This window comes from Gorilla gorilla, chromosome 3 (assembly GCF_029281585.2).
Source record: "Gorilla gorilla gorilla isolate KB3781 chromosome 3, NHGRI_mGorGor1-v2.1_pri, whole genome shotgun sequence".
NCBI classification, from domain to species: domain Eukaryota; kingdom Metazoa; phylum Chordata; class Mammalia; order Primates; family Hominidae; genus Gorilla; species Gorilla gorilla.
In genome coordinates this window covers 49,276,702-49,290,268 of record NC_073227.2, presented here as the reverse complement: position 1 = coordinate 49,290,268, position 13,567 = coordinate 49,276,702, and the positions used below count along the sequence as shown (strand labels likewise).

Sequence of the window (13,567 nt, the reverse complement as noted above, 5' to 3'; positions counted from 1 at the left end):
CAGCTTGCAGAGGGCCTACCATGGGACTTTACCTTGTGATCGTGTGGGTCAACACTCCTTAATAAACTCCCCTTTATATATACATATATCCTATTAGTTCTATCCTCTAGAAAACCCCGCTTAATACAATAGAGGAAACTGGGTGGCGGGTTTATGGGACTTCTACAATGTCCAGTATTTTCTTTTTGTCTTCAATATTTTTATAAGTCTAAAATTGTGCTACAAAATTTGCCTATTTAAAAATCTTTAAAAATTAGTTTCTACAGGTATACATAGGGAATACAAATGCAAAAAAAATCCAAAGACACATCAAACCAATGTTTTTATGGTAATTCTTAGCAGCACTGTATGAGTTACTTATATGGAAGACATTCATATATTACTACCAAAATAACCTGACATATTGAGGGGAGGGTAAAAGAAAATGAGAATCAGCTGTGGCTATCTTATCAGCAGAAAAGTTTTATTCCTTTTGAGGACAAACAATTAAACCACATCCAAGGTCTTAACTTACAGACAGAAACCAAAGTAGCCATTTAAAGCGTTAGATATCGGATACAAGACATACACTGGGGAGAATGCTTCACCATCTGAAGCTCACACCACAATGGCCCAGTGGACAGCTGTGCACTCTGCTTGTGCTTAAGTGCCTGGGTGTGGCTGAGGGGAAGGCGTGTCTGCAGAACAGAAGAACAGCTGTGTTTCACAAGTACTGAAGCATTTTAGACTGCATGGGGGGGTATATATTTTCATGTTGAAGGGAAGAGGGGAAATCAGCAAAGTCCCTCCCACAGAGCATTAGGCTGCCTTGCAGAGAGCCACGGCAGAGAAGCGGACTTCTCCTTGCTCACGCTCGGTGAATTCTCTGCAGACCTTGGCAGCGTCCTGGAAAGGAGAAATGTCATTAAAATCCAAACAGCAAGAGCTCAAAATGAAAGTCACATAGGGAAAGGCTCCAAGGTCTATTAATGCTCAAAGTTCACCCTCATCAACTTTAATTCCATCATTAATTTGACAACCAGGGCTTAAAGCAAAAAATCAGGTGATGGGAAAGACAAGGTTACATCATGGATTTGACTTATCACTTCCACCAAATGGTTTTGTGCTTCTCTCACCTTGTACCTGGTTTTGGAAAAGTTAAAAAAAAAAAAAAAAAAAAAAACCCCAACAACAAAAACACAACTATGAACGTTATTTTCCTCAAATCTAAAGATTGGAAATTGATCTTTCTTCCATAGGTGGCATAAGTGAAAAGTTGTAACTCAGAAATTCCTGGAATAAAGAAAATTGTCTTTCAAGTAAACATTTTAAAAAACAGCCTTAACGTGGCCGGGCGCGGTGGCTCATGCCTGTAATCCCAGCACTTTGGGAGGCTGAGGCAGGCGGATCACGAGGCTGGGAGATAGAGAGCATCCTGGCTAACATGGTGAAACCCCGTCTCTACTAAAAATACAAAAAAAATTAGCCGGGCATGGTGGCGGGCATCTGCAGTCACAGCTACTCTGAGAGGCTGAGGCAGGAGAATGGCGTGAACCCAGGAGGCGGAGCTTGCAGTGAGGCGAGATCGCGCCACTACACTCCAGCCTGGGCGACAGAGCGAGACTCCGTCTCAGAAAACAAACAAACAAACAAACAAAAACAGCCTTAACGTTTACCTGGTATTCTAGGTACAGACAAGCAATGGAACCTTAGAGATTGATGGTGAAGTGACATGCATTACTACTTCTAAGATCTAGATGACAAAGACTGGTAACAGGAAACTGATCCCAGTGTTATTTACCAACTTCTAGGATATAATTGTTTTGGGATCAAAAATATTACTCTGTTCAATCTGTAAAAAAGCCCAGTGGAAAGATAGCCCTGTAAATCATAGTATAAGACCCTGAAGGAGAAAAGGAATGCTCTATGATACAGAATGGTAATGAAACATCACTCCTAAAATTTAGAAATCACCAACTCTGAGTTTGGGCCAGACACGGCTCAGGCCTGCAATCTCAGCACCTTGGGAAGCTGAGGCAGTGGATGACTTGAGCTCAGGAGTTCAAGACCAGCCCGGGCAACATCTCTACTAAAAATTTAAAAATTAGCTGGGCATGGTGGTGTGTGCTTCTAGTCCTCACTACTCAGAAGACTTAGGTGGGAGGATTGCTTGAGCAAGGACTTCAAGGCTATAGTAAGCCATGATTGCACCACTGCACTCCAGCTTGAGTGACACAGTGAGACCCTTTCTCAAAAAAAGCAACCAAAGAGTATCTGGATTGACATCAACATTTTATCCTCTACCAAGTTTTTTAATATATCAGTATTCCAGACCTGCCTTCCCTGAATTGACCTTACTATAGGACATACAATATTGTTTTCACTATTAAAGATGTACCTTTAAAGAGAATAACCATCTTCTACAGAGCTAATGTGCAGGGACCTAATTCATTCAAGTTTAAGATATTTGGGTTAAGTGCATGTATCTTCTCACCAGTTTAATAATTTAGTGTGACATTTAGACAACCTAAAACATCCTTAACCATATAGAACCAGCCTTACTTAGGGTAAGAATTTTAACTAAAATGCTGGTTTAATTTAGGAACTCTTTTAAATAAGGTTCTAATTAGAAAAGTTAAAAAAAAAAAAAAAAAGGTTTAGCCAGGTACTGTGGCTCACGCCTATAATCCCAGCACTCTGGGAAGCTGAGGCAGGAAGATCACTTGAGCCCAAGAGTTAAAGACCAGCCTGGGCAGCATAGTGAGTCCCTCCCCGCCCCATCTCTATACAAAAATTTTACCTTCCCTACACCTTATAAATTCTACTCATGTGACACTTGTATCCTATGTGGGACACATTTTTATGGTATTAGTGCAGTGTTAGATGAGTTAGCATGTACCTTAAAAGCCTTACTAGGAAGGACCAGGGTCTCTTTCCTCCAAATGGATCAAAGACCAGAAATTCTGCCTGTTTTCTTATTCTCACCAAGTAAATTCTGACTCTCATGAAACCCCTCCATCCCATCCTGGCTCTCCAGGTCTATTCTTCATTCCATATTACTATTCCCACATACCCCTTGAATGCCAAGAATTAGCTTTAACTGATCTCAGGTGTGTCTGACAGATGAGAGAAATCAACCCTCCCTATTAAGAGTGGCATAATGTGGTCCACTAGCATCTTAGGGCTATCAGGTCTGTGAAGTTCCAAAGAGAGGTCTTTTCTAAAGAAAGGTCGTATTGGTATTGTACAATGGCTAAGAACACAGACTCTAGATGCGGACTAACTTCTCTTTTTTTCTTCTGAGACAGAGTCTTGCTCTGTTGCCCAGACTGGAGTACAGTGGTGCAATCTCGGCTCACTGCAACCTCCACCTCCCAGGTAACAAGTGATTCTTGTGCCTCAGCCTCCCAAGCAGCTGGGACTACAGGAATGCACCACCAGGTCTGGCTAATTTTTATATTTTTAGTAGAGACGGGGTTTCACCATTTTGCCCAGGCTGGTCTTGAACTCCTGAGCTCAAGCAATCCTCCCGCGGCAGCCTCCCAAAGTGCTGGGATTATAGGCATGAGCCACTGCGCCTTGCCAGACTATCTAGGTTTGAATCACAGTTTGCCATGTAAGTCCTTGACCTCAGGCCTTAAACTCTTGAGTTTTCTCAGCTCTGAAATGGGGATAATACCTACGTCACTGTGTCATTAAAGGATTTCTATAAAAGACATAGATCACCTAGAATAGCACCTAAGAACAGGGGTCAGTAAACTGCAGCATGTGGGCCCAACCCAGCCTGTGCTGGTGGAAAACAGCTACATACATTCATTTAGAGAGTGTCTATGGGCTGCTGAGTTGTAACAGCAGAACTGAATACTTGCAACGGAGCCATATGCCATACAAAGCCTAAAATATTTTGTTTGGCTCTTTATAGAAAATGCTTGCTGAGTCCTGGTCTGCACACAGTAAGTTCTGCAAAGATTTTATACTATTACTACTCAAATTAAGTATAGTTATATCTTAATAGCGGTTTGTATATTTTTCTTCAGCACAGCAAGCTAAAAACAGTATTTTGTGTATCATAATTAAGCAATTTTCCTTTATAATAGCAAATTGATTCAACTCTAGAGGCTCATTTTTTAGTGAAGAGGCCTAGGGTCATCTACCAACCTTTGTCCAGAATCACTTTTCTGTCCAGGATGGTTACAAAGTGATCCTGGATAGTAACAGTTTTTGTCAGGTGGATTTTAAATCTGCTTCTTTTGTTCTTGTAACAGTAGACCATGTAGGAAGGAAAAACTCCTAAATTTAACCACCTAACTAGAATCTATAGTACACTACCTCCAAGACTGACCCAAATCCAGTCATCTTAGAGGGATTATGAAAGGCTGCTGTTTTGTGAGTCTTTAGCTATGATGTAATCTGACGAGAGGACAATGGTCACCTTAATCCCACCAGGAAGCAAAGCAACAGCTTTCAGGCTAATTCTAACTGTGGACTAAAGACAGCACATGAAACAGATTACTCAGGGTGTCTCTGAAGCCCTGTTTAAAACCACTCGCAATAAAATAAGGTAGATAGAGTTACTAAGAGGATCTTGCAGCCCTAAAGACTGCTATTAACCCAGGCAACTGATGCTGGCTATACTGGAAGAGTGTTAGCACTTTAGAATAGAAAATTTGGCCAAAGAATTGTGAGGCACATTAAGAAGAGATGCATTCCAAAGATGACCTTCAGCAGGGTGTCCTCTGAACTGGCGCCATGGTTCACCGGAAAAGGCATTCGTCCATCTGTAACAAAGAAGCCAGGCATGTCAATTTTCTCTGCATGTTTTCTGGCTACCGTGCTTACCTAGCCTAGATGGAAGTTTTAGATTCTTCCAAAAACCACTGCCAAACCCACAAAAGGAAGCCTGGTTATGAAGCAAGAGGCTGCAAATGAGGTTCAAGTGTCCCTAGGCATCCATCCCAGGCAATTCTAGTCTACAATTGACAAGATCGCACAAGCTCAAGTCAGCTACCTTAATAGAGGCGCCTGTGCCCCAACCCTTGGAAAGGGCCACAGAACAAAAGTCAGATGCAGTCTCTGGGGTATAGGGAAGATGGAGGCAAGAGGAGGAGACGCCTGAGATTTTATCTGCCCTCCAACGACTGTAGATTGCCTTCACTATTCCTTTGCCTTTGTAAGCCTGTAGGTGGTATCTTGGCTTGAGACAAGAGTTACAAGTCTTTCTCCATTAATACAAAAGGAATGAATCTTACAAAGTGGGTCGTCTTTCTTGATGCCATAAACTAGTTAATAGAAATTATTCCAACACGTCCAGATTCTTTTTAGACAAGTAAGGTCATATTCAGGCACTGATCTTTTTTCAGACGTACTCTTTGCCCAGAAAGGATGATACTAGGGGATGCTAGTCAGTTGCCTGAGGAAGTTGCTCTGGGGATGATAAGGGGTTAAGTGCCCTCATGAGAATACTTTGTTATTGTGGCTTTATAAACAATGATATGCCAAGTGCCATAAAGTCACACAATATATCAAGAGAAATTCAGTCTGAAAGAACGCATGAAACTACACTGGGTTCCAAAAATGGAGTAAAACATACCAAGTTCATAGAGGTGGCCATCCACGTTGTTAAACAGAATAAAATGGAAATTCACCTTGTCATCTACCTAAAGAAAGTCAAGAAATTTTTGAAAATGAGTGTAAGCTGTATTTTAAAAATTATCTTGCAATTCAAGTGAAATGTGCTTGAACTGACTTGATTTTTAGAAATTATAGCTAATATTTAATGTATGTCTTACATTAGGCCCTATTCTAAGCCCACTAAGGTAAATATACTGTTAACTGTCAGAACAACTCTATGAGGATGCTATTACTACAGGATTTTTACTGAGGAGAAAATTGAGGCTTAGAGAGGCTAAGTATCTCAACCAAAGTCAATGCTAGAAAGTGGCAGCCAGTTGTAGTTATAAAGACACTGAGATCTGGGTAGGCACGGTGGCTCACACCTGCAATACTAGCACTTTGGGAGGCTGAGGCAGGCAGATCACTTGAGCTCACAAGAGTTCAAGACCAGCCTGAACAACATGGTGAAACCCCATCTCTACAAAAAATATAAAAATTAGTAGGTGTGGTGGTGTGTACTTGTAATCCCAGCTACTCGGGAGGCTGAGATGAGAGAATTGCTGCAGTGAGCCAAGATCACACCACTGCATTCCAGCCTGGGAAATGGAGCCTGACCTTGTCAACTTTTTTTTTTTTTTTTTTTTTAAAAAAAGGACACTGAGATCTGACTTAAATTTAGCAGCTGACTCAGAGGTTCTCATCAGATTATGGTATATTCAAGCCTTCTAGAACTTGTCCTTCGTTGTGCATTTCATTCTCCCCAACAGCCTGTGAAGATTATTTGAAATGCTCACTTACTAGGAGAGGTGTACACTCTATAAGACTCATTTGTTTCTGTTATTGAGTCAGGGTCACCCAGACCGGAGTGCAGCGGCATGGTCTCAGCTCACTGCAACCTCTGCCTCTAGGGCTCAAGCAATTCTCCCACCTCAGCCTCCCAAGTGGCTGGGACTACAGACCTCGCTACTCTGTATTTTTTGTAGGGACGGGGTTTCACTATGTTGGCCAGGCTGGTCTCAAACTCCTGGGCTCAAGTGATTCACCCTCCTCGGCCTCCCAAATTGTTGGGATTACAGGCATGAGCCACTATGCCTGACCTATAAGACTCATTTGGATCTAAACAAAATACTGTCAATTTGAATTTACTCAAGACTTCAATGACCAATACAATTTCTGAAGAGCCTTTTTTATGAACAGGTCTAGTCAAAGCATTATTTGGGTAGAACTTTCTGGTGTCATTTGGCCTTGGGTGGATAACATTTGCTGTGTTCCAGTCCCTAAGAGATTCCTGCACAATTTCAGTAGAAACATAGATGGCACCCAGGCAGCCTGGCTCCGATTTGTATTTGCATTTACCCGACATTGGCCTTCCTGTGCCACGGCATCATGGGCTGCCTGTATGGCCTGCGGAAAAAAGAAAATAATTAGCACAAAAATCTCTCGAGTTATGTAAAGGCAATGCTCTGAAAGTTCTCTTACCTCATTCTTTTCAAAGCATTTTGCTCTGTCTTCAGGGGACATTTTCTCTGTTTCAGAAAGAAACTGTTTCAGAACTGATCCATCCTCTTAAAAAAAAATGGATGTGTTAGTATAGGTAAAATAATACAAGTGGGTACATATTTATTGTTGACTTAAGCCTTTGCTGAACATGCTGAGCAACCTGAATCTTTAATACTGCCTCCAGGGTTGTGGATGAGCTGTACCTTTTCCCCCAGCCTCTTTTTCTAACCCCTCTCTATTCACTGCTTTCAGGCCAGAGAGGTCTCTCCGCTCTCCCAATATGCCAAGCTCTTTCTTGCCTCTGTTCCCTTCTACCCTGGACCCCTTTTTCCCTCCCACCTCACTCATCTCTCAAATCTCCTGTCACTTTTTCACAGCAATTCTTAATTTGTAAAACATATTTGAGATTTCTAGCACCATAAAAGCCGGGGCTGCCTTGTTTACCTGCTGTATCTACAGCATCTAAGTATGTACAGTTAACATCTATTATATACATGATGCTATAATCATGTTCTAATAAAAATGCTTCCCAAACCAAGATTATGGGGTAGAAAATTCAACTTTAGTAATTCGGTTATTCAGATAGAAAAATAAAGATCTTGAATAGAAATGTAAAGAAACAAAATAGTCCAGCATAGAGACATCTGACTGGCTAACCACTGACATAGGCTTATCCACACTGAGCATTAACAAAATGCTTAAGAGACACTAATTACAAACCTATAGCAATAACAATGTATATTTCAAAAGACCTCAATATGAATTTTCAGCTCTAAAATTTGTGAAATGGGACCATTTCAAAATTTGGAAGTGCTAGGAATCCTTTCTGAGGAGGACCGTGAGTCAGATTAAGTGTCTGACACCATCGTTACAAAATGGTTTCAAAAGGTACAGCATCTCTGACCTCGGGAACACAGCTGTTTCTGAACTCCATGTTTCAAGTTCAAGCTTAGGATGGCTGGCCTCAAAACCCACACCTACCAAATCCCAGTTTATCTTGATTATTGGCCACTGCGTGAATAAGTCCGATTGTGCCACAGGAATTCCCAATGGTCTGCTTCATGAAGTACACTTTAGGACTAACTTCTTGTCCCTTCAGCTCTTCAATCTGCTTTTTCCTGAAGTTCTCATGCTGCGAATGTAAAAAGTGTTTTTACATCTCAGAATGAAAGTGCAAAGAACAGATGGCAGCACATGAGTTCTACCAACTAAATGGAAACACCAGTGGGATGTGTGACCAGAACCCCTGGTTCTAGATGTTGGCTGAGTCCCAGAGAAGGGCCCGTCTGTCTGCCTCCCACACCACCCACGCCAGCCAGTGGGGCTCTGAGAGGTTCGGAGACTCCACCCTGGTGCTGCAGTGCAGTGACTGCCTTGGATACTGCCCAAGGCTGTGTCTAGACACCACTGCAACCTTTCAGCCCAAAATGGTGTCATGAAGTCAGAAAACAAAGAAACCAATTCATTATTTTCTCCCTTTAACACTTAACAACTATTTCACATAGGCATCCTAAATCAAGCTTCAGTCAATTGAATGCCCAACAAGAGCACCAGCTGGTTTACATTTCATTATTCTTTAAAGTTCTACTTCTACTCGGCTTAAGTACACTTCGCTTCAAAAACAAAAACGGCCTTAACTGCTGAAAAGAGCAAGTGAAAGAAATTAACCATTACCTCCGCCCTCTTTTTAGGGAAGAAAAGACAACTGATCCAGGGTATTGGGCTGTGATTTTACAAGAGGAAGATGTGACACTAGCTTGTCCTTGCCAGCTAAACAGTTTACTTTGAGGACAGACTGGCAATTTGAGGAGGAGGATAGAGACTGGTAAATGAATCGGACTAGGAAACGGATTTCCTCAAAGCATCTGCTAGCTTTCTGTATAGTAATTTAGTAAGTCTATCTGGACTTTTCACTAACTAGCTTTAAAGACCTTAGAAGTTATGATTTCTTGAGCCAGGGTCAGTGGCTTGCGCCTATAATCCCAGCTACTAGGGAGGCTGAGGCAGGAGGATCACTTGAGCTCAGGAGTTTGAGACCTTGTCTCTAAAAAATAAAAATATAATAAATAAGTTAGGACTTCCCAGTTAAAGAGTAGGGTACTAACACTATGGAAACACTGATTTCCCATAACGAGCAAAACCAGACAGACCATCAGAAACATATTTCCAATTCTAGTAGCTTTGCATTTCTGTACATGAACTGAAGTTTAAGCTTGCTCTCTGGTACTAACAGAAGAGTAAGATCTCTTACCCCAGAAGATCAACTTAAACTCCAACTAGCAGAACTTTTTCGCTTCTATCTAACTGGATCCTCAACTTAGTATTCATTGACCAGTAAGTGTTTTTCATTTTCTAGGCTAATTAGATGAAATGTTAAAATGGGATAGCACCATCCTTTAGGGCTGCTTGAGCTCTTCCATGGAAATCATTCTGTAAATAGTCTACTAGCACTTAATGTTTCAGAAGTGGTCCATGTAGGGGGTCATAACATTCCCTTAGTCAAAAATTAAATGCCTTCCAAATTAACATTAGCATCTTTCGAGTCAACCTATAAAACCTCAACTTTTCTTTCAATCGGCTTCAGTGTTTTGTCCAGTAGGCATTCTGTGTAGCAGAATAGGCGCTCGATAAATCTGATAGGTTGAATTGAAACTAAAGGACAAAGTATCGAGCTCTTTCAAACATAACACAAACTAGAATGTTCTCTAAACAAGATTCAGCAAAAGGAGAACAGTCAGCTTTTAAAGGCAAACATGCTGCACCACTGCCTCCCAGAGGCCTTGCCTCTGAATGCTGCTCAAAACCTCCGAGTCATCATGGTTGCTCTAATAAAAAACCTCTGTGTGATGCTCAACTGGAGACAGGAGACTGATTTGGTCAACCAGGAAGCTAATTCGACTTCCAACAATTTGGCAGCTCCCTTTTAGCCCAAGTAAAAGACTTTAGCAATAAAAACATGTCAGTGAGATCATCTTATTAGCTGTAATAAGTGTTTTTACCCACAATACTTAGCTTACTTACTAGGAGGAAGGCTTGGAACTTCCCATACTCTTGATTTTGGCTACAGATGCTTCCAGAACACCTAGCCTTAGGACGGTGCTTCAGTTAACCTCACTCTTTAGAGTGATGCCCCAAGTTTTGCTAAAGCTAATTTCAGTCACTCCCACATCCGCGGTCAAGGGACAGCAATAGGAGATAAGACAATGCCATGCGCTAATGACTGGGATTCCATACATCACAAGACTGCAAATATCCTAGCTATCCTTTAAAAAAAAAAAAAAAATCTGACGCTGTCTTTGAGATACACCTATCCATGCACACTTGTAGGAGGAAAATCATTTCAACGGAAATGCAAACGTGCTTTCAAAACTGAGCTAATAACCCCCTATTTCAGTTAGCTACAAGGTCAGAGATGAACGAGGATAAGTGAAGAGGAAGGAGGTTACCACACAGAAACCATACACAAATGATTAAGCTTTAAGAAATACATTCAAGAGGCTAAAAACCAAGTGTGCAAGTGGTGGGAGTGGAGAAGTGAGAAGAACCCCTTAAGACCATCAGAAACCCAAGTAATGGAGGCGGAGAATTAGCGAACCTAATTGTTTCCCTGCGATTTAGGTCAGCCCTTCCCCCTCCATTCTACAGCTAGGTGGGAGTCTGAGAAGCAAACAATGAGTTGACAGGTTATAGCCCTTAAAGGGAAACCAGCAGCCATTCCCCGGAACCGGAGGCTCGAAAAAGCCCAAGTTCGAGGGAACTCATGAGCAGGATGAATGATTTCCCTGGATAACGGGATCGATGGAACTGAGATACTGCCTCTCTTCCAAATTTAAGGCAATTGTGGACGGATGGGCAAGAAGGCGATAGGCACCGCTGGAACAGGAGCCCAGGGAGTAGGTACCACGAAAATGCAGGCTCCTCCCTTCCTTGCAGGCGCGCCCCGCATCACCTACAGGGGAGGAGGCGGGGCGGGGAGCCCCCGACGACTCAAGCTGGGGAGCGGCGTGCACTGCCGGCGGCCGGCGCATCCTGGGCCCCACGCCCTACCTGGGCCGTGAGGGGAAACAGCAGCAGCAGCGCGCAGGCAGGCGCTGGCACCGAGCCCAGAGACTCCTCTTCCAGCCCCAGCACGTCCACGAAGCGCCACTGGCCGGCGACCCCCAGCCGGGACAGCACCTGCAGAGAGGAGACAAGGCGGCCAGGCGCACGGGGACACGCGGGTCGCGGGCACCAGCCAGGGGGCGGGGCCAGGAGGCGCGCGCCCTCCGCGCCCGCACCCGAGCCTGGGAGGAGCCCCAGTCCCGCCCTGCCACCCCCACCCGGGCCGGCGCAATGACACAGCACAAAGCGCGGCCCACACGTGGCGCCCGCGAAGCCGGTGCAGCCGAGTCTGTGCTGCCCGCGCCACGCCCTCGGGAGCTCCGCCTGGCGCTCGCTCGCCACGAGGCGCAGCCCCCTCCGTCTCCCAGTGACCGGTTTCATAGAGTCACCCGCTAAATGCAGGGGCCCAGGAAGGGCGCCCAGCCCACGCCCCAGCCCGGCCGTCTCCGGTGCGCGCAGCGGGCGGCTTGGTCCCTGCCAGCAGCCGGAACCGGTGGGCGCCCCCGCCTCGGCGCTCGCTGGGGAGGGGGCCAGAGACGGCGCGAGACGCCACTCACTTTGTTCAGCATCTGAAAGGCAAATGCAAAGAAAAAGGCAAAACCGAACCGATCAGCGACTCGGCTCCCCCTCCCTCGGCCTCGCGCTCTCCGGGTAGCGGTGCACCTGGCGCTCACCTCGGGGTTGATCTCCATCGGCTTGAGCTGCATCTTCGCGGAGCGCCCGGCAGAAATATCCCAGGAAAGACGAAAAACAGCTAGCGGAGCCGCCCAGGCTGCAGCTATAAAGCGCCGGCCAGACGCACTGTGAGGCCTGTGCAGGGGGAGCAGGGGCAGAACCAAGCGAGGGGGAAACGGACGGTCGCGGCCAGATGGGTACGAACCCCCCGTGCGCAGCGCGGAGTGGTACGGCCGGGCCCCCAAACCTTGCAGTCTCACTCGCCGGTGAGATAATCTGGTGGTTGTGGAGACGGGATTTATTGGTGGGTGTTCCTTGAGTGTATGGAGCAGTCCTTTTGATGGAGTCTTTAATTTTGGGCGAAGTTTCTGGAAACCCATCCTTTCACCATCCCAATTACTCTAAAGCTCGAGTCTCTGAAGCATTTGAGAAAAAGCACAAATTCAACAGGTATATATTTAATATGAATGAATGTAAATGTGTGCCCCCCGCCCCAAATCTCTCAGCAGTTTGCGTTTAACCTTAAACAATTCCTCCTCCATGTTAAGTCAGACCAGTACCGAGGTTCGTTTTTAAGTGATTACCTAGAGTAAAACAGAATCTGGTAGATAACAGATACTGCATTAGGAATGCTGATGTAATGTGACTCCCGCGGAAGAAATGGTTGGTCCTGGGAGAGCAGTAGAAAGCTGGGGGATGTGAGGGTAATACAAGACACAAAGAAGGCAGGCGATTGGAGACTTGAGAAAACAGATCCAGGGAAAAGATGGGTATGATTTTGAGCGAGAGGCTGTAAAAGGAAAAGCATTTTTAAAAGAATGGGAAGCTTTGAAAAATAAAATGTCTGAGTTCACCGCAGAATACTCCCAATGAAGAAGAAAGGGAATGGCAACCAAGGAAACCACTGTTCTCTAATGATCTCAGGTGATCTCTAATGATCTCTAGTCAAAAGATGGAGAGAGAAAGCATATGCTGAAGAATGAATTTTAAAAGGGACCAAAATCTGTAAGAATTGTGCCAGGAAAGCTAAGCTGCAGAACAAAGTGGGCTTGCAGAAATACTTAGGTAGCGAAGGAAGCAAGAAGGTTGAGTATTTTTAAAAATAGGCTCCGAAGAGAATAATGATGATGGTAAAAGAATAGACCTTCTATTTAGGAAGCTGAGGTTAACAGATGACAGAGGGAAGGGAGGGAATCAACATTTTTTGAGTTATTGTTTTTGGGGATCCTTTGCATGTGTCTCTCATTTAATCCTTAGAGGAGCCGTGAAGAGACTCATATTAGTGCAATTTTACAGATCAGAATCCCAGGCCTAGAGAAGTTAATTTGCTTACGGTCACAATTGAAAAGTAAAACTGAGAAGTAAACCCTGCTAAACTGGGCTCCAAGAGCCCGTTCTTTATCTAAGATTCCACAACATTCTACTTCTATTTTCTTTCCATTTTTGCCATTAGAAAATGACCTTCACACACAAAAATGAGAGAGAAAAAAATTAGAGCTTAATGGGTGAATCTTATGGTATGTAAATTTTCCCTCAATAAGGTTGTTAAAGAAAAAAAGAGGTGAAGGTCAAGACAAGTGACTAGGTTATATGGAATGAGTTCTTGCCTTTAGACAAAGACAAATTACATTTCCAATTTACTTCATTTATTCATTCACTCAACAAATATTAAGAACCTACTGTGTGCTGGGTGCCGAGC

The 13,567-nt window shown here is 43.9% G+C and overlaps 1 protein-coding gene and 1 long non-coding RNA gene across 3 annotated transcripts in view; one reads left to right on the top strand and one right to left on the bottom strand.

Annotated features, from left to right (window-relative positions):
• Positions 1-442: 442 nt before the first annotated feature.
• Positions 443-12,184, bottom strand: UCHL1 (ubiquitin C-terminal hydrolase L1). 2 transcript variants are annotated; one of them, XM_004038606.5, is made up of 9 exons: positions 11,868-11,976; positions 11,751-11,762; positions 11,140-11,268; positions 8,074-8,224; positions 7,072-7,157; positions 6,949-6,996; positions 5,570-5,636; positions 4,699-4,757; positions 443-885 (listed from the first exon to the last, which is right to left on the bottom strand). In XM_004038606.5, exons 1-9 carry the CDS (start codon positions 11,898-11,900, stop codon positions 799-801), a joined length of 672 nt encoding a protein of 223 aa, XP_004038654.1. In that variant the 5' UTR covers positions 11,901-11,976; the 3' UTR covers positions 443-798. The 2 variants fall into 2 exon arrangements, with proteins under 2 accessions (XP_004038654.1, XP_063561322.1); XM_063705252.1 differs by lacking the exon at positions 11,751-11,762 and having other exon boundaries at positions 11,857-12,184.
• An 8-nt stretch (positions 12,185-12,192) lies between these two features.
• The window catches only part of LOC134758312 (uncharacterized), a 38,300-nt gene continuing 36,925 nt past the window's right edge, over positions 12,193-13,567 (top strand). Inside the window, exon 1 of the long non-coding RNA XR_010133369.1 lies at positions 12,193-12,318. This is a non-coding gene — a long non-coding RNA (uncharacterized lncRNA). The remainder of the gene's footprint in view (positions 12,319-13,567) is intronic.

Bases quoted from the DNA above. Each gene is read 5' to 3' on its own strand.
- UCHL1 (XM_004038606.5), bottom strand. From the start codon at position 11,900: ATGCAGCTCAAGCCGATGGAGATCAACCCCGAG. The intron at 8,225-11,139 runs GTAGGGCGTGGG...TTACATTCGCAG, and splicing joins TGTTTCCCCTCACGGCCCAG to CATGAGAACTTCAGGAAAAA. The intron at 7,158-8,073 runs GTAGGTGTGGGT...TTTTTTTTTAAG, and splicing joins TCAAGATAAACTGGGATTTG to AGGATGGATCAGTTCTGAAA.